Source organism: Channa argus, chromosome 2 (assembly GCF_033026475.1).
Source record: "Channa argus isolate prfri chromosome 2, Channa argus male v1.0, whole genome shotgun sequence".
In the NCBI taxonomy this organism is placed as follows: Eukaryota; Metazoa; Chordata; class Actinopteri; order Anabantiformes; family Channidae; genus Channa; species Channa argus.
Genome location: NC_090198.1, coordinates 4,999,721 through 5,023,644, shown reverse-complemented (window position 1 = coordinate 5,023,644; position 23,924 = coordinate 4,999,721). Strand labels below are relative to the sequence as shown.

Here is a 23,924-nt window from a genome sequence, read left to right as displayed (position 1 = left end):
GTGCCTTAAAAGAACACGCATGTGGTCATGTTTCATACTAAGACTGGATCTGGGTAACTGAGGCTAAACTAAAACCTTAAATGAATTAATAACTTCACTGTAGAAATTTTGGAATGCATTTATTTTTTTAAAAAAAATATAGGTTTTGGTCTCTTTGTAATCACAGTAGGAAAGACTCCTGTAGAGCAGGGAAGCGTGAGTTTAGGTGTGAGAATGCAGCATTTTTCAACACTGTGTCATGTACATATGTACAAGCACAGCAGGTTTATGGAAAATGATTCATGTTGTTGTTTATCTGAGTTTTTGTTTTGAAGCAGCCTTCAAAGAACACCTTTTCCCATGAGTCCTCGTTGTGTTCACGGGCGGAGGTGAGCTACTGGGCAGCCACAAGTTTAGATATGTCAAGAAAAACAGCAGGACAAAGAGGATTGAAAACACTGTCGGGCTGTTGTGGGGTAGTAGCCAGTGGGGGCATTGCATTCACACTGACTTTATTGTTATTATTTGGAGTCTGTAGGACTATTTTGTCGTACTCCCATTCATATCAGCAACGCTGTGTGGGTTTGTGTGTGTGTGCGTGCGTGAGAGTGAAGAGAGGGCAGGCAATAAAATCAGCGAGTCGGTTGTTGACTGAAGTGCAAAATGCTCTCCATGGCGTTGTTACACAATTGTCTCAAACATTGTTCACACACTGTTTACTCAAACAAAGGCAGAATCCACCTCCTTTTCTTTGGCATTATTCTATATAGGCTGTATTATATGTGGCCATTACGAAAGCATGATCGATGTGCACGTCTCTAAACTGAGGGAAGGGCAGTGTGAACTTGGCTCAGCGGGAACTTCAGTAATTGTGCAAACCTACTGGAGAGAGTTTAGCTGGGATGCATCAACATGCCTGTATTATTAGTTACGCATTTTTTTAATAATGAATTTGTCATTGTGAAGGCCACTTCAAACATAAACACATGAAGACATTTAGACTTCATGGCTTTTAGCATCTTTTAGGCTTTGTTGAGGGAGAGAGAGAAGCCCCCTGGTTTAAATCCGCCTGCTGGCTGCAGAGTTTCTGTGTGAAGGTTGCATGGTCTCCGTGTGCTTGCTCGGGTTTCCTTCGGTTTCCTCCCATGGTCCAGAAACATGCGTGGTAGGTTAATTGGTTAACTCTAGAAATTGCCGGTAGGTGTGAGTGTAAATGGTTGTCTGTCTGTGTATGTTTGTATGATAGGCTGGAGACCTGTCCCGGGTGGACCCATGCATGGATGTATCTTTTATTACGTCTACTTAATTTATTGTTACAAAACTGAAACCGGTTATGAAACTGCAGTCAATAGGTGCCACATAGTTTAACCTACTTTATACTGGATTTTCATATGAACTGAAAGTGTAATTTACTTTACTGCACAATTTGTATTTACCGACTTTACTCATGTAATTATCGGCCTCAGCCTGTGGTTTCAAACATTAGCCGGACAAGCTACGGTTTAGGTTGTCATCCAAATAAATGATGCAATACAATAAAGAACCATGGGAACTGTCAGTGCACCAAAGTAAATCAGACAAGAAGCTGAATAAACGATGAAAAGCTCTCTTCATGTCGTGTTTCTTCCACTTGCTCACGTCTTTCTTAGACATGTTGAAGATTATTGGCTGCAACTTGCATTGTACCAGTTTGTCTGTAGTAGTAATGCAGCCTCACCTTGCTGTTGCATGTTGTGACCATTTATTATTTTAGAAAGCGAATTTCATGTCATGATCTTCATTACATAATGTCTAGACAAATCCTTGGGTATGGGAATGTTCTTCCAAAGGCTTCCAAAGGCAAAAAAAATAAAATAAAAAATCAGGGAGGAGAATGTAATGATGTTATTTTGGTCATGAAAACTTTGGTATATACACCAATTCCCCCTCAGAAATTATGAATCACTTTACTAATGGTCAGTGTTATTCTGCCACAGTTGTGCAAATCACAAACTTTGTTAATTATGAAGGACTTTTCTGCTTTTCATGTGAGTCTTAAAGCATTACAGACTATACTGTACCTTTCTTGCAGGAGTCCCACATCACAGCTTGCACCCTAGCAGGCAGACTCATCTCTACATACACTTTAGCCCTCTTTGATGTATTAGGCTACATTTCTACCACACTTTCTCTAGCAGCAGCCATTCTTCCTCCGAGAGGTTTGCCTCTGTGATTTAAGAAGCTTTCTCCTTCTTTTTTCCATTTGTCGCTGCTGCCTCTGCTTCTTGACACCTAATTGTCTGCCAGCGTAGAGATTTTAGCAACCAAATAATGTGAAAGGTCACACATAATCCAATCTTTGGTTCTAGAGGGGTACATTGGAGATAAACTGGGCTTATTGTCAGGTGGTCTTTAGCTTGATGTCAGCCATGACACATAAGCCTAATCCTGGATAGCTGGATTTTCTTGCACTGCCCTGGAGTGGTTAACCTCACAAATAAGTATGTGGCCCTGGGGGATGCCAAATCACGGCCCCATTCGGTCACCTGGTGGGTCCCACAAGGGTCGGTTCTTGGGCTGACACTTTTCAACATGTACATATACTCCCACTGGGCCACGTCATTGGCAAACATGGAGTCTCTTTCCACTGCTATGATGATGATACTCAGCTCTATGTGAGGTTGAACCCGATCTTCCCTCACTTCCATCAGCTCTCACCTGCTGCCTGTAGGAGATTGTAAAATAGCATTCTTCCATCACAGAAACATAGCCAAACTCCCCTCCCTCTTTGACGCTGAAGGGTGGGTCCACGTCTTTGTCTCCTCCAGGCTGGACTATTGGCAGGAGTCTTGAAAAAGACCATAAAAGGACACATTCGCTCCCCACATACATACCCCCTCTGCCCCTCCAGGACCAAACTCATCACAATGGGGGCTCGAGCTTTCTCAGCAGCCGCTCCATGGCTCTTGAACGCCCTGCCTGAGAACTTGAGGACACAACAGACAGTGGACAGTTATTAATTGAGTAAAGCGTATTAATGGGGCTGCTAGTTTCTTTTATTTTACTTCATGTTTGATATGTTCTAATGTTTCATTCTTGTTTTTAATCTGCTTGTGTAGCACTTTGTGATTCGCCCACAAATGCAAAATGCTTTATAAATAAAATAAATTATTATAATCCTGATAGACAATAATGGTCAGTTGATTACAGTAACATTTGAGCTAACTTCTTTCTTACAGACACGACTCTGAAATTTGTTAAATAAAATGAGAATAGTTCTTTTATCTTTCTCCAGGACCTGTTGCTTAGTGGGATTAGAAATGTAACCACACATTGTTCAAAAGAGTAATTACCTTTAGTTGGCACAGTTAGGAATTATAATCCCACATCCAATCACATGTGCATGCCTATACATACACTCACACACACACACGTACAGTACGGACACAAAATTACATTGTAAACAACAGATTGTGTCAGATAGAATTTGCAATTTTCAATAATCAATAATCCAAGCTTGAAAGACTTTTTTTTTGTTTGTTTGTTTAATTTAATACTTTGAAAAAGAATTTGAAAATAATTGGATTCATTCATGACCAGGGATGGAAATAATGGGGAGACTTTTATACGGGCTACAGTGACACTTGTGTGTTTTTCTCAGACATCACAGGAAAGGAATTCATTGAACTGAGAGGCAAGCAGCGGAGCCGCTACGAGCTGCTGGTGGACTTCCTGTCCGAGATGCTCTCCGTTCCGCCCGATGATGTCAACGTCTTTAGCCTAATAGATGTTAAGGAGCGAATGCTGGATGTTCGCTTTGCTGTGCACGGTGGGCCATCTTTCCTCCAACCTGAGAAGATGCACGGTTATCTGGCTGCCCACAAACAAAAGGTGAGCCATTGTTTGTGACCTACTTTAACACAGTAGGAAATATATACATTGTTGTCAACCTGGTTGTTGTGTTGCCTGCTCTGCTGTCATTTCAGCACTTGACTGATTGACACCACAGCTTCTTTGACTGACGTGCACATAATCTAACCAACTGCACACCACTGAGCACTCTGGCACTACAAAACCACAAGCTCCAATGAAATCCCACATGGGTGAAAGTGCAAACTGCGCACAGGGCTCTGCTCTCTCTCTTTGCTCTTACAGGTGTTTATTGGATGCAGCGGTTTTGCCTCTGGCAATGTTTTGCCTGAAGTTTGTGTTAAATTGCAACAAATCAAATGTGTCAATCAAAATGTCCATCCAATGTTCAGTTGCTTGGGATGCAGTGCGTGAATTCATAAACACTATCAATAGTTCATCAAAAGTCATAAGAATTTGTCTAGAATCACAAAGACTGTTATTGCATCAACAAATATTTTAATGCACATTGACCTACAATTTTGCCTTCATCATCAGAAGTAACAAAAATGGCCAAGGATTTTATCAAAAGACCTGTAAAAATTCTATCAGTGCAAACGTTTGCATCAAAAATAAAACTGGTAAACCTTCATAAAGCTATATGTAACATTTCAAAACATTTTAAGCAATACCAGAATACCGGACTGGTGTACGTCTCCTAAACAGTCAAACATGTGGGAGGCTTGCAGATGTTTTGGGGGTGTATATCTGCATCAGGCACTGGAGCTCTGCATAACGTGGAAGGAAGAAAAAATGCAGGTTTTAAAGCAAAGCCTCCAACCATCAGTCAAAAAGGCAGTGGATTCTTCAACAAGACAAGAATTCAGCAGAGTCAACTAAGGATTGGTTTCAAAAGAAAAAGGTGAATGTTTCACCATAGTCTCCAGACCTAAATATTATTGACAATATGTGGGTAAATTTGAAGAAGGCTGCATGGCAGACAACCAACATATCTGGTAGAATGGGGTAAAATTACACCTGAAAAGATATGAATGCAATGGATGTGCATTAAATATTATGTTGACAAAAACATTTGTTGGTTTACTTTGTTTCAAACTGTAGATTATCAAGGTTCCTTTCCAACCTACCCACTATCAGGGTGCATTTCAACAAGTATCTGATCCTTTCTTTACTGAACTCTAATGTGTTTTGTCCATTTTAACTTGTTGGTGTTGCTGCTTTGCTGCTTTCCTTGATGGCTGAATAGAGTCTGAATAGAGTATACTGGTGCATAGAAGAGTGAACATTAGTAAGTGGTTTTAGGCTGAATGATATGGGAAATCAATCCAGTTGTGATTTTTCTGTAGAGAAAAATTGCAGTGGAAATCTTCTCTGTCTGGCTAAAGGACATACCACACTGCTTTTTTAGTAGCAACCTTTGTTACAGTGTTGAGAGGCATCAAATATTTCTCTATGCCAGTAATGTTTCGCCACGAGCAGTTTCAGTTGCTGCTTTACGGTTTAAACATTGCCCTATGATATCAATACGAAAACTGTTCAGGCCCAGGCGACAGCAAAGTGTGTTTTCTCCTCAGAAAATATGTGGGTTTGCTTTGGGTTATTTCTTCATTACCTTCAAATCCTTTCTCCTCCCTCTTTTAGCATCTGCTGTCTGATGTTCCTCTTTGTGAATGTAATTTTTGAGCATTTGGCCTTTTTGATTACTACATCTGCTACTTTATCTTCCTTTAAAAAACACATTAATGGAAACAGGTGAGTAATTTTTAGTAACTTGCTAGTTAGACAATATATGCTGGTGACATTAGACACAGCGGCTTGAGGTTGTGATAGTGTACATCTGAATGTTTGTTAGCTCTGTACTCAGCTGACCGTCTTTTGGTCACAGGTACCTTCATACAGTATTTTGTTGTGTTTTATGCTCAAGTTTTATCAGCTTGTGCACAATGCGTTTTTAATGAGGTTTAATTATATGCATTGGATCAACTTCTGTCCAAGCAGCTGATAGGGCTATTGTTGTCGTAGCAACATGATTTCTGGGGGGCATTTTGAGGGAGGACTCAAAGAGAGTGTGTTATTTGCTGATTTTTCCTTTTCTTTTTTTAAATCACAGCACATAAAAAGATTTAGCTACTGGTTGAGGCCCAAGTGTTCTTTTAGTACAACAACACCAAACAATTTACATTCCCACAGGATTTGCAAGTATGTCTACTGCCAGAACTTCCAGTTGTTGCCAACCAGTTGTTCAGCTTGTTTATCACAGTTTTTACTCTGTTGTAAGGTTTGCCCTCTTTCCTGGCTGTCAAAGACTACATTTTTTTTTTACAGGTGGCATAAACAGTCAAGAGTGGCTTGTCCAGATTTTGCAGGTCACAACATTTCCATTGTGTGGAGTTTGACGTGTAGTTTCCTTTGGCTCAAGCTTTATCCAATATGCACATTGCATATTTATGTAAAAATTTTGTGAAAACATTCCCCTCACTGTGATTGTAAAGACAAGAAGATTGTACATGTTTATGTCAAGCAGGTAAATCTAAGTCTACACTCTGTTTTTGAAACATCTGTCTTTTTAGCTGCTGGGTATTTCACTTTTCTTTTACAGTATGTGTCTGTCTGCTGTTTTAGGCTGGGCAGGTAGTGTATAGATGGCTTATCGGAGCTGATTTGATCGACTGTTGCCTGCTGATCGTGGAGAAATACATTTTTCAGCAATTTGTGCTACAGTAGCAATTCCGTGGATGAGACTAGACATCTTTCCTTCACCACATGTGGCACTTCCTGGACCAGTTGTGGTACATATTCCCCACTGCATATCAGAAAATCCACGAATGCCTACTCTTTTGGAGATGCTCTGACCCTGTGGTCTAGCCATCATTTTAATCCATGTCAATGTAGTTCAACACACTAGTTTCAATAATCGACTGTTCACTCAGTGCTACACGCCTCAACACTACACAAAAGTGTCAGTATTGTTCACTCTTGGTTTTAATTTTGAGTAAAATCAATGATAATCAATATTGATAAGACATTTTATTCTTATTGTGTTTGTATAAGGCTTAGGTGATGGATGCCAAAATGCAGATATTCTGTATAGAGCTCACATCTTCCTCTGAAACTCCTTTTGCATTCACTTCCATTGGACGTACAAACACATCAAAAATAATTATAATTACCATCAGACTAATGTAAAAACATTAGATCCACAGCAGTTTTCTCATATAGAATGTGTAACTGACAACTGTGGCATCACAATGACTCTTCACACAGAGGTCAGTTTTTCTCTGCCTGTCTCTACTAGTGAACACACACACACACACACACACCTGAGAGATACACAGAAGTTACTCATGAACGCACGACTAAACTTGAAGATCTCATAGAGGAAAAAGAACATCTCAACTCAGCTGTTCACAGCTTTGTTTATGTCCCTTAACCAACCAATAAGATCCTCAGACACACTGAGTGTTGGGTCAGAGATTGTGGTGGACTGAGGCCATTGTGGACCCTGCGATTCTGACCCTCTCCCTTGAAATAGTCCTTTGATTCCGTTTAATGCTTTTCAAATGTGAGTTTTTTTTTTAAAAAAAGCAAAGCTTGTGATGTGAAACATTAAACAATAAAGCACAAACATTCATTTTCTAATTGAAGTTTCCTTCACACATGAGCAAGAATCTTTTCCGTACTTTACCCAGATACAGTGAATGAGAGAGTGGAAATGTCTGAATGAGAGGGTCCAGAAGTCTGGATTATGTGCATGAGGCTGTGTATGGACAGATAAGTGTGTTCACTTCTCTCTGGCAGCTCTGTCTTTTTTGTTTTTGGACGCATGGCTTCAATGTGTGTAAGCAAGACAGTTTACCGCAGCCTACTTTGTCATGTTGTGCTTCCCATGTGCTCACTAATGACAAGTGGAGTTTCTCCTGTGAGATGCTTCAGACAATCTCCCGCTATGTGTTACATGTGTGAAATGACAACTCCGTACCTGGGCTGGAGATTATATGTGAAAGAGGCTTGACACTTAATAAGAACTGCAGAATCTGAATGCACAAAGTCAAAGTAAAAAAAAAACTCCATAAAAGAAGAACTGTAGAACAGATGACAAGATGAAATGATTGTTCTTTTTCTTTTCGCTAAACTTTTTTAGAGTGTACAACTGCAGGTAAGAGCAGGAGGAGTGTGACCAGTTTTAATCCCAATAAGATCATCAACTTTTCTCACACCATTACGCAGTTTTGAAAGGCCAAACAGTTTCTTTGTCCTTTGTTGAAAACAAACTTTTATTCACAAGTTTTGTGAATATTACTTTTTTTGTTCTTTTTGGATCTTTTTATCCATTTTATCAAGAAATTGTCTGTTTTCTGTGAGTGTGTATGCGATTCTACACCATTTTCCAAACCAGGAGACAAATACCGCAAATAAATAAATAAACTTAAATCATTCTGTAGCTTTTTTAAATGCTGATGCTCATTGATACTGACATCTATTTTGCACCACTTTGTGGCACACTGCATTAAATAACTAAATTATTTATTACCAAAAACAAACAAAAAAAAAAAAAAAAAAAAAAAAAAAGTGATATCAAATTAGCAAATCCGTAGTCAAACGAGGCTGATGGATGCTGTAAAACCTGGCCTTTAACAAAACAAACTACAATGCTTTAACATCCACCTCCAAAAAGTTCAGGGCCGAGGTCAGTGCAAGTGTTTCCTTGAAAAAAAACAGACAGAATGTTCAATTCCTCCCTCCCCATCCCGCAGGAGGACAGCACCAATGTCACTTGCATTCCCCTGTATCTTAAAAGGTTTAATAAAATCAGGATCTGCGAGAACGGGAGCAGAGCAGATCAGTTTTTTACCACAAGTGAATGCAGCTTGACACTGACATTGAGCCACCACCCTACCAAGATAGGTCACGGTTGCTGTAGCAAACTCACACTTGCTAGCCGGTCAAACACTGCATTCAAAGATTGCAAGTGCCTTTCCCACGTATCACTGTACACCACCACATCGTTCAAATAGGCTACACACCCTGTTAAAGCATTTTGTAACCCGAATGGTATTAAAGTGTAGGAAAATAATCCCAATGGTTTAACAAAAGATATTTCTTTTAGCTGTCAGTGGAACCTGCCAATCATCTTTCAAAGGATCTAACTTTGTTGACCAGGTGGTCAATCTTCAAATGACAAAACTCTCTGTAGCTACAGATCTTACAGAAGCCCATGTAGAAAAAAAAAAACACCACTTTCTTTTTCAGAGACAGAGTGAATGGAATGTTCTGGTTTTAATAGATTTACATGACACCATTGCACTTCTCTTTGTCTGTCGGGTGCACTGACTAAGTAGTCTATGTCTGACATATGAATTTTGACTGTATAAGTGTAGCCAGTCTACTCTCTTTTAGGTGTATGAGGGGCCCTGAGTTCTTTTACTTAGCTCTAAACACAATTTTAATTACTTGAATATTTTTTATAGTCTTGAGTTTCACCTGTAAAAGCAGATTATTACTAACTTCAAATACACTAGTTTACTCACCCTTTAAGAAATCTTTTTAGAACTGGGATATCAATCTGAAATTATTGAAGCAATAACATCACAAACAGTTATAGTTTAAACTTAAATCCCTATTTAATTGAAAAGTAAAATAAAAAAGATATATAAATATATATAATAACTTAAAATGTTTACATTCCTTATTCCCAAATAAAATATATTCTCAAATATATGGCACAGTATCAAAACAAAAAATACATTTACCCTTCAAGGCTGTTTAACCTGAGTTACAGATGTTTTACTGTCCTTTTATCAAAAACGCAATTAATTAATAAAACCAAAAAATAGTTGCAGGCCTGAGTCGGTGCGTTGTGACCAAAAACTCAGTGGCCGCTTCACTCCAAGAGGAACAAACCAAATAAAATGTGATACCTTTTTCACAGGTGAGCAATATATCCAACCAATCCTGCGACTCCCTCTGTCATTGTCTCCGAGTCAGACGTCTGTAGAGCCTGTCCAAAGGTGTCTCTGTCCTCCAAATCAGCAACAGTTCAACGCGGCGCGTGTAGCTGGGTTAGCTTGGTTAGCTAGCTGCCTCCCTCGGTCGACGCTGTTACTACTCCTCATCGGATTGAAGAGCAGGTCCTCTCCTGATAAACACTTCGTATGTCTCGTTGAAATACTTAGTCCATCAGAAAAAAACTATACACTAACAAGATTATCGAGCTGACAATCTAAAACTGTTACCACAGGTTACTAGCGTACAGCTTCAAACTTTTTCCCTTTCAATCAACTCGTTAGCTCGTTAACATCCTCTCGCTCTCTCTTGATCACGTTCTCAGCGCATGTTCACATTCACTTCCGTTAACAAAATGAAATCCTACGTTATCGCCTCAAAACTAAACCACATACAAAAAAACATTTAAAACATTTTAACCCATGAATTCAACATTTTATATCAGAAACATTTTACAACAAATATAACAAAATATACAATTTGACCCAGTTTTACCTATTCATCTGTGCATTTGTAAATAATTATTTATCTAACAAACTTTGTTTATTTATCTATTTAGATCACTTATTAATATATTTTAAATATTTAAATTTATCACTGGGCTACATAAGGCCCACTGGACTGGATCAGGGACCCAACAATAGGTAATAAAGCTAAAACTTGATCTCAGAGTTCTAACTTAGGGGCTTCTGCTTTCCAAATAAAATATTCCTTCCTCTTTTCTTCTTAAATGTTTTTCATGAACAGTGGCAACGTTCAATAGGCAACAAAAAATCATTTACATAATTCAGGACATTAGCAGGTGGTTCAACATCGTTTGGTTTGGTTAAGACTGAAACCAGTAATGTCTGGTAAAACCTCTGGTGTTGCAAGCAATAACCAAGGAAGGCCATCTTCCTAATCCTGAGAGAGATCAGTGCAATAGGAGCACAACATAGACTTCATGACCGATGGAATTATTCAAGGGCTCCTTGAAACTCAGGATGGTAGGAACTGGACACATAATGTCTCACGTTATGTTGTTTAGCAACTTGACAAAAAGTGTGCTACGTAAATTGCTTCTCTGATCTTTTTGCTCAACTTTCCCGAATACAGTTAATCAAAGCTTTCAGGATGGCTTAGTTTTAATTAAACATGAGGCGTAAGTTGCACTATAACGAGTACTTTTACACATTACCCACACAGTCAAGCAATAAATAGTCAAATGGTGTCTCTGTCAATGGAATAGGATGTAATGGAGCTGTCTTAATTATTTGCTTGGGCTTTCCAGTTAAATGACAGATGTTACAAGTTTTACAGTAATGGGGCCACATCTTTTCGGACGAGAACAAAAATAGTGGCGGAGCTCTCAATCATAATATTTCCTTACACCTAGATGACCTGCTAACCCCATCATTGGCTGTGCTCAACACCAGCTGACTAAACTTTAAGGACACCACATCTTGTATATACCATCTACTGCCACCCCATTACCTACACGAGACCATTTTCTAACGGTAAGCAATGCTGAAGAAAACAACCACTTTGGACAGTCTTGGGCTCATTTTCTAAACGGATCAACTTAAACAATAAGCTCCTAATCACACTCTTAAATATTTAACATATTCTTCTCTAGACAATGATAACAAAGGGATGGACAACAATTTTGTCTGATTCTCTCCCCCAGAAGAAGAGTCTGCTTTCGAAAATGTTATCTCAGAAGGTTTGTTCTAATACTTGATCCACCATCGATTTGGTCTTGGCCTGTGTCAAAGCGCGAGAAGAAATACGACCGTTTAACACAGTCATGAAGTTTGTTAGAAAGCTGCGAGGGGGAGCTCACTTGAGAATGGAGCATTATCTTTTCAAACTTCAGCCCCAGCCAAATCTTTCCCCGAATTAATATCTACCGCCTGGAAGAGGCAAACTGAGGGCACACACCCACTGTAACTTCAGCACATTCCGAATCCGAGAAGAGATGAAAATGATGCAGTGACATACAGAGGAACCAACTCTATACCAAGCACAGGAGATTTACTTCCAGTAGCAGTATCGGGTAAAAAAAGCGAAATGCTTTGCACAATGAAATGCAGCAGCGCCTGTGTCTCTGAAAATGTTAACTGGTATCTTTTCTTTCCCATCCAAAGACACAAAACCCTCTGAGACAAAAGGTGCTTAAATCTCATAAATGCCTCCAGATGGTACGGTATTTGAGGGAAGGATATCAGATTTAGACATGTCCCTTTTAAGTACAGTGGACGTCAAACCAATCGGCTTCACATACATACTGGAATCTACTTATTTTTGAACAGTGTTACTGAGCGGACATTTCTTTTTCCAATGCCCCTTATTTTTATATAAGTGACAATTTAGTCGGATCAAACTTTCCATTTGCAGCCGAAACTCACAGTCTCACAGTAACCTGATTAGGTTCATAGGAGGCACCTAAAACCACATTTGACTTAGTTCTGAAACTCCCCCACTGCAAGCATCCATGAACAAACGTTGAGGCAGTAACATGTGTTAAGACATATTCATCAGATAAAACTGCAGATGCCGTTACCTTTATTTCACTGATGTAGGTAGCCAAACGAACAGGCACGTTACTTCTAAATTGTTCCGTTACAATTAGATCACACAAAGTGTCAGTACTCTTCTATGTCTGAAGCAGAGCACCAACATTTAAAACATATGTTTGCTTATGACCGTTTTTCCAACTCCTGAACTTCGAATGTAGGCAAGATACTTAGGGCTCCAGCAACCAGTATAAACACTACTGGAATCATGTTCTACAAGAAGGTATTTCCAAAATCTCAGAGACCTTTTATTACTATGACCAGTCTCCATGTTTAACACAGTAGAATTAACTGCAACAGGAGAAGTAGCTATTTTAAGTACATACAAAATGGAAAAACAAAGCAGTATAAACCACACATCACACAAACTGGGAGATTAAAGGATTAGTGACCATTTTCCCACTAACTGCCTACCAGGAGCTGACTAACTGCATCCTAGTCTTCATGTGCATACTGGCAGCTGGCATTTATATACTTATAAACCATCTGCATTGGGGAAGAAAAAATGTCCAATACCAATTTTTATTTATTAGTAGCTTTAGCTGGTGAGGAACAAAACTTCATTTCATAAATACTATGCTTGAAATGACAACAAAGAATGTTGAATCTGGAATACTCCAGGATGCTCCGGAGCCAAATGCTACTAGTCACATGGACAACACACAAAAGTAACCAAGAGTCCGGGAAACAAATCAGCAATTGCTCCTAGTGGGATAAATGCTGCTGTTGCCTAAATGGGGGACACAACAACTTGTTTCACTCAATCATAAAAAAACAAAAAAAAAAATGGTATCGAATAAGCAAATCAGTAGTGAAGTGAGGGATGCGGTGAAAACCTTTGTTCCCGGAGGACTGGACGATCAAGGTGAGCTTGGAAAAACAGCAACAAGGCCAAGGCAGTACCTCCACAGGCCCATCACACAGTGCTTTGACAATTTGGTCCAGGGTTTGATTACCAGACCAGCATTTTACATTGTCTCCAAATGTTCATCTAGGATTGTCCATGTCTCTTCCTCTCGTAGTCACAAAAGCAGCAGGTTATGTAAACTGAAGATGTGTCTTGGGACATAGTTGGTCTCAATCAAACAAGAGAGCAAACCTCAAACCTAAATGCCTTTTGCAACCATATGGAACATCTCTTGAAATAGCATCATGCTTCAGTTTATGCACAAAAAAGGTTTGACGTGTGCTGGTTCACTGCCGCAGTGTCAGGTGCTTAGTGAGGCGCTTGAATAAAACTAATCCATTGCTAAAGGTATCAACACCTGTTGTCTGCTGTGAAAAAGACCAGATTTGATTTGCATTCTGATTCCTTATTGCAAATTGAACCTTTACTTGTGGTCTCATTATGTTTAAATGAGGAAAAACGAAAATAACAGCACAGAGGCATTTTTTTCTCTATAAAACAACAATATTAACAATATTAATACTAAAGGTATTTTGATTAATGCTTTTCTGTATCTTTATCATCATGGCTCATGTACAAAAATATGCTGGTAATATGTAGGATTTATGTGTGACAGCGAGTCATTACCAGTTCACTTCAATAATGCTGTGCAGTACACACATGGACAAGCTGTGTCTCTATTTCTCCCTCTCTGTCCGCTGTCTACATCTCTATGGTGCTTAAACTCTCAGTCTTAAAATTTAGGACTATTTATGATTTCAAATAAAACATTTTAGTATAATGCAGACTCATGGCAACATATTTCCAGCGCATGTATTGTTGCATTATTAAATAGAAACCAGTTGATCTTGCTGTGATACAGATATACTTGGTTCTCAAAACCCTGGTGCCTGTGGCTCATAAGGTAGAGCAGGCTCTTCACTGTTCTGTGGGTCAGATGATTGATTCCCAGCTCTTCATCTTAGTTCCTCTGCAAAATCATCAGCACTTTTCATTTCAAAGAGACCATCACATTAACACAACAACTTACTTAAGTGACTGACATATATATATGTGTGTGTGTGTGTGTGTGTGTGTGTGTGTGGAAAAGGTGTTAAATAAGCAGTGTCCACGACACAGTTCAGCACTGAATGATCTGCTGTGGATATGGAAATTTTGTGAGAATAGCTTTGTTAGGCAGGAAGCTGCTAGTTATTCTCCAGTAGCTGTATCCAAATAAACCAGACCTGGTGTAAACACTGTAGAGTTTCATTCAACCACTCTTCACACAGCAGGTGTGAAATTGCCTGGGGTTGTAATTGGACCTGTATGGCAGTCAGAAAGTATTCAGACACTTGCCTGTTTTTTGTTTTTTGTTTTTTTTTTCATAATTTTTGCTTTTCTCCAGCACACTGGATTTAAAATGAAACAGACCGAGGTTAAGTTGCAGTCATTAAAAGGCTTTTGACGCTGATTGTACCAATATTAGTTATTCAGAGTTAATATATAGCACCGTTCTAGAGACATTAAAACGTTTCTTCGATATAAAAGTTAACGAAAAAAACAGAAAAAAAAGACAAATAAGATAAAGGTACTACAAGAAAACAGTCACTGGTGTTTAAAAGTTTACAGCCTTTACGATTAACAGGAGACTTCCAGAGTTCAGGAGCTGTTTCCCGTTAGATTTGCAACTGGAGCAAAGAACAACCAACAAGCCTTGTTTAAAGGATCTTAGCTACGTGTCAACATAGGGCTGCAGTACATTTCTTATGTAGATGGCTGCCTAACCATGCAGGGCTGAAAAGTTAATAAGGTAAGGGAATAATTGAATTACATATTTCACATGGAGCCAATGCAGGGAGTCTCTGAAGACCACGGGCTTCATTTACCACATGCTATGTAGAATAAAGCTCTAAATCTGTGCATAAGAACTGGAAGCGGACAGAAGAAAAATTGCATGTGGAGCACACAGGTATAAGTTCCAAACTTCCTATATGACTGAACTCCTTCACTGCCAATGTCTATTACGTTATTCCATGCAGCTGTAACACTGGGTGACGCATCAAAGACTTCCAGAACCATCTCCTCGCCTTCTCAGGTTGTGTCATGTTTTCCTCAGGACAATATGTAATTACATAGTGTTTATTGACAATCTGTGCAGGAAAATGCTTTTACGCACAGAATAAGGACAAAGCAGGGACTTCAGCGGCTCCATTCTGGACCACTTGTATGTTTTGGAAATGTGAAAAGCTGAGCTGCAGTGCAGGATGAAATAATAACATGGAAAATCATCTCCATCTCAACCTGAATCACCGTGGTTCTGAGGTTAGTTTAAAAAGCCAACACGTTCTCTCTCTCAGTGTCAGATAATGATGCTTTCAAATCATATTCATGCCACAGGTCCCTTTGGCGTTTCTACTGGACACTACTTCAGGGTGAGGTTTAGTTACAAAAACAAAATAGTACATATGGTGACACGTACCTTCTTACTTTACATTAGTAACCACGCGATTCCAATTTTTGTTAGCGTTAATAAATCGCACAGGGTCTCGCACTAGAGTCGAACTCTGGGCTCGTGCGGAAAGGTCCTGTGTTGTTGTGCCTTCCACGACCCTGTCCACCTCCCTGCAAAACTTTTTTCAATTTCTGAAGTGTTGGAGTTTCAGTTGAACTACGGCAAAAACTCAGAGCATCAATAACGGATGCAAACAGGTTCCCAAAGCATCAGCTTGTAGAGCAGAAGACTGGACAAAGGTAAATCAAGACCCTGTTAGGATGAATGAGTGGTATATTCGTGACTCCCTTGACCTTAATCTAGGTGACGTCTTTTACTTCATAAAGGGAAATTATGCCTGATGTCTGGGGTTTGTGAAATTCCGATACAAGTTTTAAAAAAAATATTGTGTCAGTAATATGCATTTTTTCCACAGGTGATCTTTTACCCCAGTTATTTAGGACATGGAGAAATGAGGCCTGACGTGTGTGGATTCTGCCTGTAATACTTACAGCTATTGGTTTCACACGAGGGAAAAATAAGCCAAACAGAACTGTGCCCTGTGAAATGAGAAGAGTGAGTAAAACAACAGGACTTAGATTTTCACATGTTGTGTCATAAATTGTCTTAATAGATTACAGGACATCCGCTAGGTAAAGAAAAATCTAAAACATAAAAGCACATTGTCAGCATACAGAAAGGGAGCTGGTAAAACACAAACATTTCACATCCTCACTGGCCACTGGCTGCAGTCAGACCTTATTTCACGTTTCAAAAGTTTGAAATGAAGTAGTGGACCTGCGTGTGTGTGTGTGTGTGTGCGTGCGTGCGTGCGTGCGTGCAAATGAGAACCATAGAAAGTCAAATTGTATGCATTTCACCAGCAGCAAGAGAGAGTGAGCTGGCTTGATGTCCTCAGAAGGACTGACGAGTCTGTATTTGCATGTGTGTGTCCAGTTATGTTCATGGTGGTCAGTTCAGGTCAGCCACCACAATAAACCCTTTGCTCCTCTTTTAACTTCTTTTCTTGTTGCCCTCTTTTTCTTTTTTTTTGTTTTCCATTTGACCATTGTCGGGGATGAAAAGCACGACGTTAGAAATGCAGACTAAAGCATCCAAGTGTATATAAATACATTTTTAGGATGAGGAAAGCTTAGCCACGAGGAGAAGCAGAGAGGGAGAGAAAGATGTGTAAGCAGAGAGGTAGCCAGGGCTTTCAGGTGTGATTTGTGAGGGGAGCGCCAAGCATTTAATCTGAATTCAGTGAGGTTCTCCAGAGGAGACATTGATCAGAATGAGATGTGAAGCGTGGCGAGAGCGAGGATGAATGAGAGAGATAGAGGTCTGGAGGGGGGCTAGAGAGTGAATGGGGGGTTAAGGGGCGTGGTTTGAGGTGGGATGGAAGCAGCTAGTATTTTTAATGCTCTCAATTCTCCTGTAAGGCTTCAGAAGTAGGAGATTAAAAGGAAAGAAAAAGAATTATTTTGTGTCTCTCTACTTCTCCCTGCTCTGTCTCAATAATAGAACTTATCCCTCAGTGTCTTCAATCCATCATGCTCCACTTGACTTTTAATGATACTGCACTGGTTTTCAACTTTTTCTAAATCGTTACGTACGGTGCTCACATAACAAGGTTCATAATAATGTGCCCCTAAGGGCAGTGGAGATGATTGTGAGAGCTTCTCGGGGAACAATGTCTCCCTGGTCTGGTTCTGCCTTAGAAAGATTCAATGTATACCACACTACGCATTCTCAACATCAGACGTGGTGTCAAATTTTACATCAAGCCATTTTTAGTGTAAATAGTAAGACGGCATATCAATGTTGAAAAATGAAAAATGATGTTTGGTTGAAAAAATATTTGAAAATGTTCAATCTGATACAAGCAATGCATTTAAAAAAAAAGTTTGTGAACAATCTGGAGAAATATCTGTACTCAGGGGTCAACAACACGTTCTCATCCTAGTCGGATATTGGCGCTTTCTAAGGCGTCAAATCGTCCCGATTGGTTCATCATTTGGCCTCATGTCGATGCCACAGGTGCCCTTTGACCTTACTACTGGCTTACTATTTGACACCCAGGGAGCAACTGTGACCAGTGTTAACACTGCAGGTGCACTTTGGCATTAGTATTGGACGCTCCAGGAGCATCGACTTGACGCCAGAGAAAATGTATACACACACACACACACACAAAATAGAAAAAAAAACATCATTAGGGATAGAGAAAACAACCTAGTAAGGTTAAGTTAGAAGAAAAATTACATTAAAACAAAGCACTACAAACAGTGACTCTGCCAGAGTCAAATCCTAGTCTCCCGTGAAAAAGTCCTACTTTCTCTACTTATTTTAGGTCACCGAGTCAAATGCTGACGCGCCAGGGCTTCTAATTAACTACGCTTTCAAGCTCCGAGCATCAGTCACTGACAAGAACAGGTACCTTCTGCATTAGGATTTAACGCAGAAGGGACTGTGAAAAACAGCGCTTTAACGCCTCGGGAATGAGAACGGGCTGGGGTCAAGGCTAAAAGAGTCGTGTAGTGGAAATCACCAAAACAAGAATGCAATATATATAAGAGCAAATCTTTGCATCCCCTTTGAAATAAAAGACAGCAAAATTTAACTAGTACACAGGTTACTTTATCATCAAGTAACAAATGATCAATGATTGTTTAAAAGAGATACAAATTTAGAAATAACAAATTATTGAAAATAATTTGCATTTGTCCACGTTTTCAGTGATATTCAGGTCTGGCTCATGGGGAAGCTGTGGTTAAATAATTACCTTTCTTTTAAAACAGTCCTGAGTTGACTTTGCTTTCGGCTTTAGATCCTTGTCTTGTTGAAGGATCCACTGCCTCTTCATTTGTAGTCTTTTTACTGATCGTAGGAGACTTTGCTTTAATAAGATCAGACACCCCATTTTCCATATTAAAGTTAAATGGTGATGAAGGGGACTGCAAACTTAACTCAACGCTCTGTACCAACTTTCAACCATATATATTACTTTTGATAATGCATTCACAGTTCCTGTTATGTTGCTGGAAATGAGGTTGTTTCCACAGTAACTCTGCCCACTATCTTTTCTGTATGAAATAGAGGTGGCCGTCATAATATTGCACTTCTTCCTGTCAAGGTCACTTTAAAACATTCTGATGTTGAAAGTGACTCATTAAAAATACAAACATAATCTTTGATCGGCAAACAGCATCAGCCAGCTCTCAGTTGTGTGCTGTGTGCTCAGTATACAGTTTCCCATTTTTGCCAAACTTTTTTGCTAAATACACGTTTCCTGTTTCTATCATTCGGCAAGAGGTTTCCACATATGTTATCATATGTTGAGTACAGTTGTGGGGCCAGTATGAGTTTCTTCATAAATAAAAAAGAAAATTTGCTTCAACTTCACTTCAATTTCTCCATATTCTTTGCTACAGACATGTTGCCACAGAGGTTGACTTCCCAACTTTAGCAAATTGAATTTACCCTTAACCAATCCTAATTCTTTTGCTCTGTCTGATATTTATTATTTTTGTTTTAACTATAAAGGGGTTTTGTGTAAGTGGGGTAGGTTTAGGTTTAAGGATTTAAGGACCAAAGTTGCCTGTTATGCAGGCTGTAAAGCCACTTGAGGCAGTTTTGTGATATAAAACTTTATTGTATAAGAATTAAATAGCTTCGCACACTGTCCTGCTTTCAAGTAAAAGTCATGAGTGGACTGGAGACACATAGACTCTGCTTAGTCGTGGTTTTAAAATGTATTTTATGGGGTTGGATCATGAGTAGAGAGCTGCCAAAATGCATATGTCTTCAAGGAGTCTGGCAGACTACTTGTGTCCACAGTTCATCAGTGCTGTGTCACTCCCACTAACGTATGACACACAGTCAGGCCATCAACATACCTGAGGCTGCAGCCAGCTGGCTCCATGTAGCCTCTTGTCGAGGTTTTGCACAGTTGATTTTTCTGCAACAGAAGTCTTAGGACTCAATTGTGTTCACATTGACAAAGCTATGTTACCTGTGCCCCAAACAGATTGGTATCTTGGTAGTTACTTACTTATATTCAGCTCTGTCCACTTGTGATCTGATTGGTTAAAACATTTTGGAGTTTGCATCTATTTTCTGAGTAATGCTGTCAGGACATGTATTGGACATCCTTTTTAATACCAACCCTGACTTAAATCGTTTTTTGAATTAGAGTGATTGACAGAACCTCTGCAGCATGTTTTGTTTTGTTGATCAAGTAAATACATCTGTTATGTAGGACTCAGTAACATGGGATAACATGGATTTTGTTTTTTGTTTTTTAATCAAATAATTAAAGCACAAGAAGGACTGTTAAACGAATTCAAGTACTGAAAGTCTATTTCCCAGAAATGTCTGGAGAATCAGGTCTGGAGTTGTTCTTTCATACATGTAGCGCTCGACAGGAGATTTCCCATGTCAGACACATTCTCACCTTTTTGAAATCCTCTGTTTGATTTAAGTGTCTGGGGTAGAGTGTGCAAGAGGCACAGCATGACACATGCTAAGTAGGCTCTGGAAATCACAGCACATCAAAGCAGTGGTAGTTGCTTGATTAGGGAAAAAAAAAAAAAAGGCTATGTACTGTATGTAATTCTGGCTCCCTGAACAAGAGAAGCAATTTATAGAAAACATTTTTTGTACTGAGTAGGTTGACTTGCTTTAAGAAATCCAAACAATGACCTGCTTTGTTCACACATGGGTACAATCAGCTATTACACAGAGTTTTGTGCACGGAGCTGGTTGGGTGAAATCTGTTGCGTTATCTCAGCCAACAAACTATGACCTTTGTATTCTCACACACTGTACAGATTCTCCATGTAATGTCTAAATAAGTTCTGAAACCAGCTTATGGTTAATTCAGAGAGACAGAATTTTGTTACCAAAATATTAAACAAAGTAAGAAAAGACACAATAAAATATGTCTAGAGGCACATTTTTTATTCCACTGTCCCGTTTGAAATAAAAATTTTAGACCCAAATTCAAAGCCCAACTGATTTGAGACAGTCAGCAAAAATCCATAAAACATGATCCATGTTACACAACCAGCCGCTACGGTGCAAACCTTTGGAAATGCAAAACCAAAAAGTGAACTGTATGGTTAGTGAGCATAATGCGATTTCACAGAATCCTGATGTCCAATCAGTCCAGACAGTGACCAGGAAATGACCCTTCTCTGTTCACATTGTGTGGGTTTGTGTGAATATGTGCGTGTGCATGCATGCCCCTGTGCACGCCTGCTCTACTTAAGTACTTTATATGGATTTACACCAATAAATCATCACCTTATATATTTCACTGAACACCTTGATACAGTTTGGAACTAGGATGGCTTTAGTCACCAAGCCTATACCCCTGTGAATTTTCATGAAAAAAACTTTGCAATGTATAACGAGGAGACGGCAACACATTGCACTTGAAAAGGTGTGAGGCAAAAGGCAACATATGCTAAAAGATAAAAAACACTTTCATGTTAAAGCTGGACTAAAGTCAGTTTATATCCTCCAGTGAAATTGTTTTCACTTACCCTATACAGGATGGGATTGTGACATCAGCCGAAATGAGAAACGCAAGGCACTCTGGGAGTTTTGGACATGGACTCTATGGTAGAGATCTGTTTCCATTCCATCCATCCATCTTTCCCCAATATCTGTAATGACTAATGCTGTTTAGGGTTGCAGGGTATGGGGTCTATCCCAGCTGTCATTGGGCAAGACAAGTAGCCAGTCTATGTTAGAGTCACTCATTAACCTAACATCTTTGGACTGCGGAAGGAGAAGACAGTACCTAGAGGAAACCCACGCAAGGTCAGGGAGAACATGCAAACCCAAAACAGTAAGGCTACAGCCAGCTGGGATTCGAACCAGGGACCTTCTAGCTGTGAGGCGGTGGTGCTAACCAGTAGTGTTTATATTATCCTTCTTAAAAACACGGTGAAATGGTGAATGTTTGGTGCTCATCAACTGTCCGACTGTGAAGATTTCCGGTTATCCCAGAAGTGCTGAAATCCAAAAGGCATCTCAATTCTGACCAACTGGCCAGAGAGACAGGTCTATTAACTCTGTGGAATCTATGAGCTGCTGTCACTTTGTCGGTCACCTGGGGGTAGTTGTCCCACCCCACTTCCATGTCTGTTGTTGGAGTCACATGTTTAGAGTCTGACATAAATTGACTTCTTAATACCCCTTTCAAACCACCGGTCTTCATTGTCCAGAATGTGGACATTGCTGTTTTCAAACGAGGGATCCTTGTCTCTCAGATGCAGATGAACTGTCACTGTAAAGCTGTACATACCTTGCTGCATTGGACAACATATTCTACATTGTTCTGCTTATGTCTTGGTGTTGTGTCCTTGGGGTGGACTAGTTTCTGTCTCGATGTGTTACTTTGTTTAAACAGGGATGTGGTATTTATTGAAGATTCTCCTTCGTTTCTCAGATACTTCAGCAATGTGTGGAATGATAATGCTCTGTTTCTTGTCCTTGTCTTTGCTGTCTGTTGCGGATGTGCTCCTGCTGGATCTTTTTGTGCATTTAACTCAGGCTAAGTTTGGGAAGCCACAGGTGCTTCCTCGATGTGATTGTGCGCCTTCCCCGTCGTCGGCACGCTCTCAGTCCAGTGTTGTACTGTAGGGTTTTGATCATGCCCACTTTGTGCTTCAGAGGGAAAAGCTGATTTGTTCTTCGAAGGTTCGCAAGTTTTGCCAAACCCTAAACTGTCCCTGGTCCTGGGCCCAAAACTAGCTCCTAGTTTTGATTTAGTCAAAAAGGGATGATTTTTTCAGCAGTTCTAGAAAACAATTGGCATGTGTGTTTGAATTATTCTCAAGGGAGACTAAGTGAAGTAGTAACAGGTATGTTGGGTTTGTTGTTATGCTGTTACATCAGAATATCTTTTATTTTAAGTTTAAGAACTAGCAGTGCTCACTGGTTGGTTGAAGTGCTTCTCCATAGGAGTCGTACTGTGCTACATGCAGTCTGAGGTACAACTTACCTGAAAACAAAAGAATAAGCAGTGTCTGCAGGACTACTAAAGTTTCCCTTTTTCTTGCACCTTCTTCTTTTTTCTTTCTCCATCCAGCTCCAGTCATTCCTGCAGGTCAGCGTTTTCCAAGTCCGGATAGATGAGTGTCCCAGTTCAGAGTGTTCTAAGGCCAGTGGCTGCACCAACGTGCTGAATGTGCGAGACACGCCCACAGTAGTGGATTGCGGCACCATGAGTCTTGTGTCCGTCACCGTGGAATCCACAGCTGTGTGCTCCTGCTCAGGCAGGGATCAGTCCCATCAACCCTGTGCCGCATATCCCAGAAACCCTTGCTTCAATGGTGGAATTTGTGTGGACACTCAGCATGGCTACAGGTGAGCTGAAAATCGACCCCACACCTAAAACACAACCTCAAATATTTCCCCCCTTTTTTTCTAATGTCAGTTAGCAAATTCCTCTTACGTTTCCAGTTTTTATAATGATACATACTAACGATACTTTCATGCTCTGAGTTAGATTTTATTTTTTTTTTCCATGTGTTGAAAACTTCTCTTAACTTTGACTTACATTACTAAAGACAATGAGCTATGCCCATCAGTGCTGTTTAGTTCCTACAAAGCATTTTACAGGAAAGAGAAATCCAAGCTTAGATTTGAGCAATTTAGAAATTGCTAAAGAGTAAAAATATAAATAAATCAATACAGTGATGCAATATTCTGAAACCGTAGACATAGAAGTGTTATCGTTGTGCGTGTCATTAGTTGAATTATGCATTTGGTTTGACTTTAATAAAATATTAACCTGACACTAAAATGAAACATTTGCACAACATGTATTAGGTTTGTTTTATACTAAGGAGTTCTTTTGTCAGACTGACTTTGCCTCATCATCAGAGTCTTTTTCAAAAATAGATAATTGCTTTGCAAAATATAAATTCTCACTAGGTTTTCTTAAATATCAAAAAATATACTTTTCATTTATGATCACTAATAGAAATGAACTGATGATGGAAAAAATAAATGGTGGTTATGACATAATAAGTCTACAGTAGAATGACTAAAAACGATGTCTCTATGTGTTTGTCCACATATGTGCATGTAAAGTTGAAGTATGGACCTCTGCACTTGTTGTAGTGTATTATTTATTTGTGAC

The 23,924-nt window shown here is 39.5% G+C and overlaps 1 protein-coding gene across 1 annotated transcript in view; it reads left to right on the top strand.

Annotated features, from left to right (window-relative positions):
* Positions 1 to 23,924, top strand: part of si:ch211-186j3.6 (neural-cadherin) — a 306,902-nt gene that overhangs the window by 188,266 nt on the left and 94,712 nt on the right. The window contains exons 25-26 of the mRNA XM_067494964.1: positions 3,620 to 3,849; positions 22,869 to 23,146. Coding sequence (XP_067351065.1) covers positions 3,620 to 3,849; positions 22,869 to 23,146 — 508 coding nt within the window. The remainder of the gene's footprint in view (positions 1 to 3,619; positions 3,850 to 22,868; positions 23,147 to 23,924) is intronic.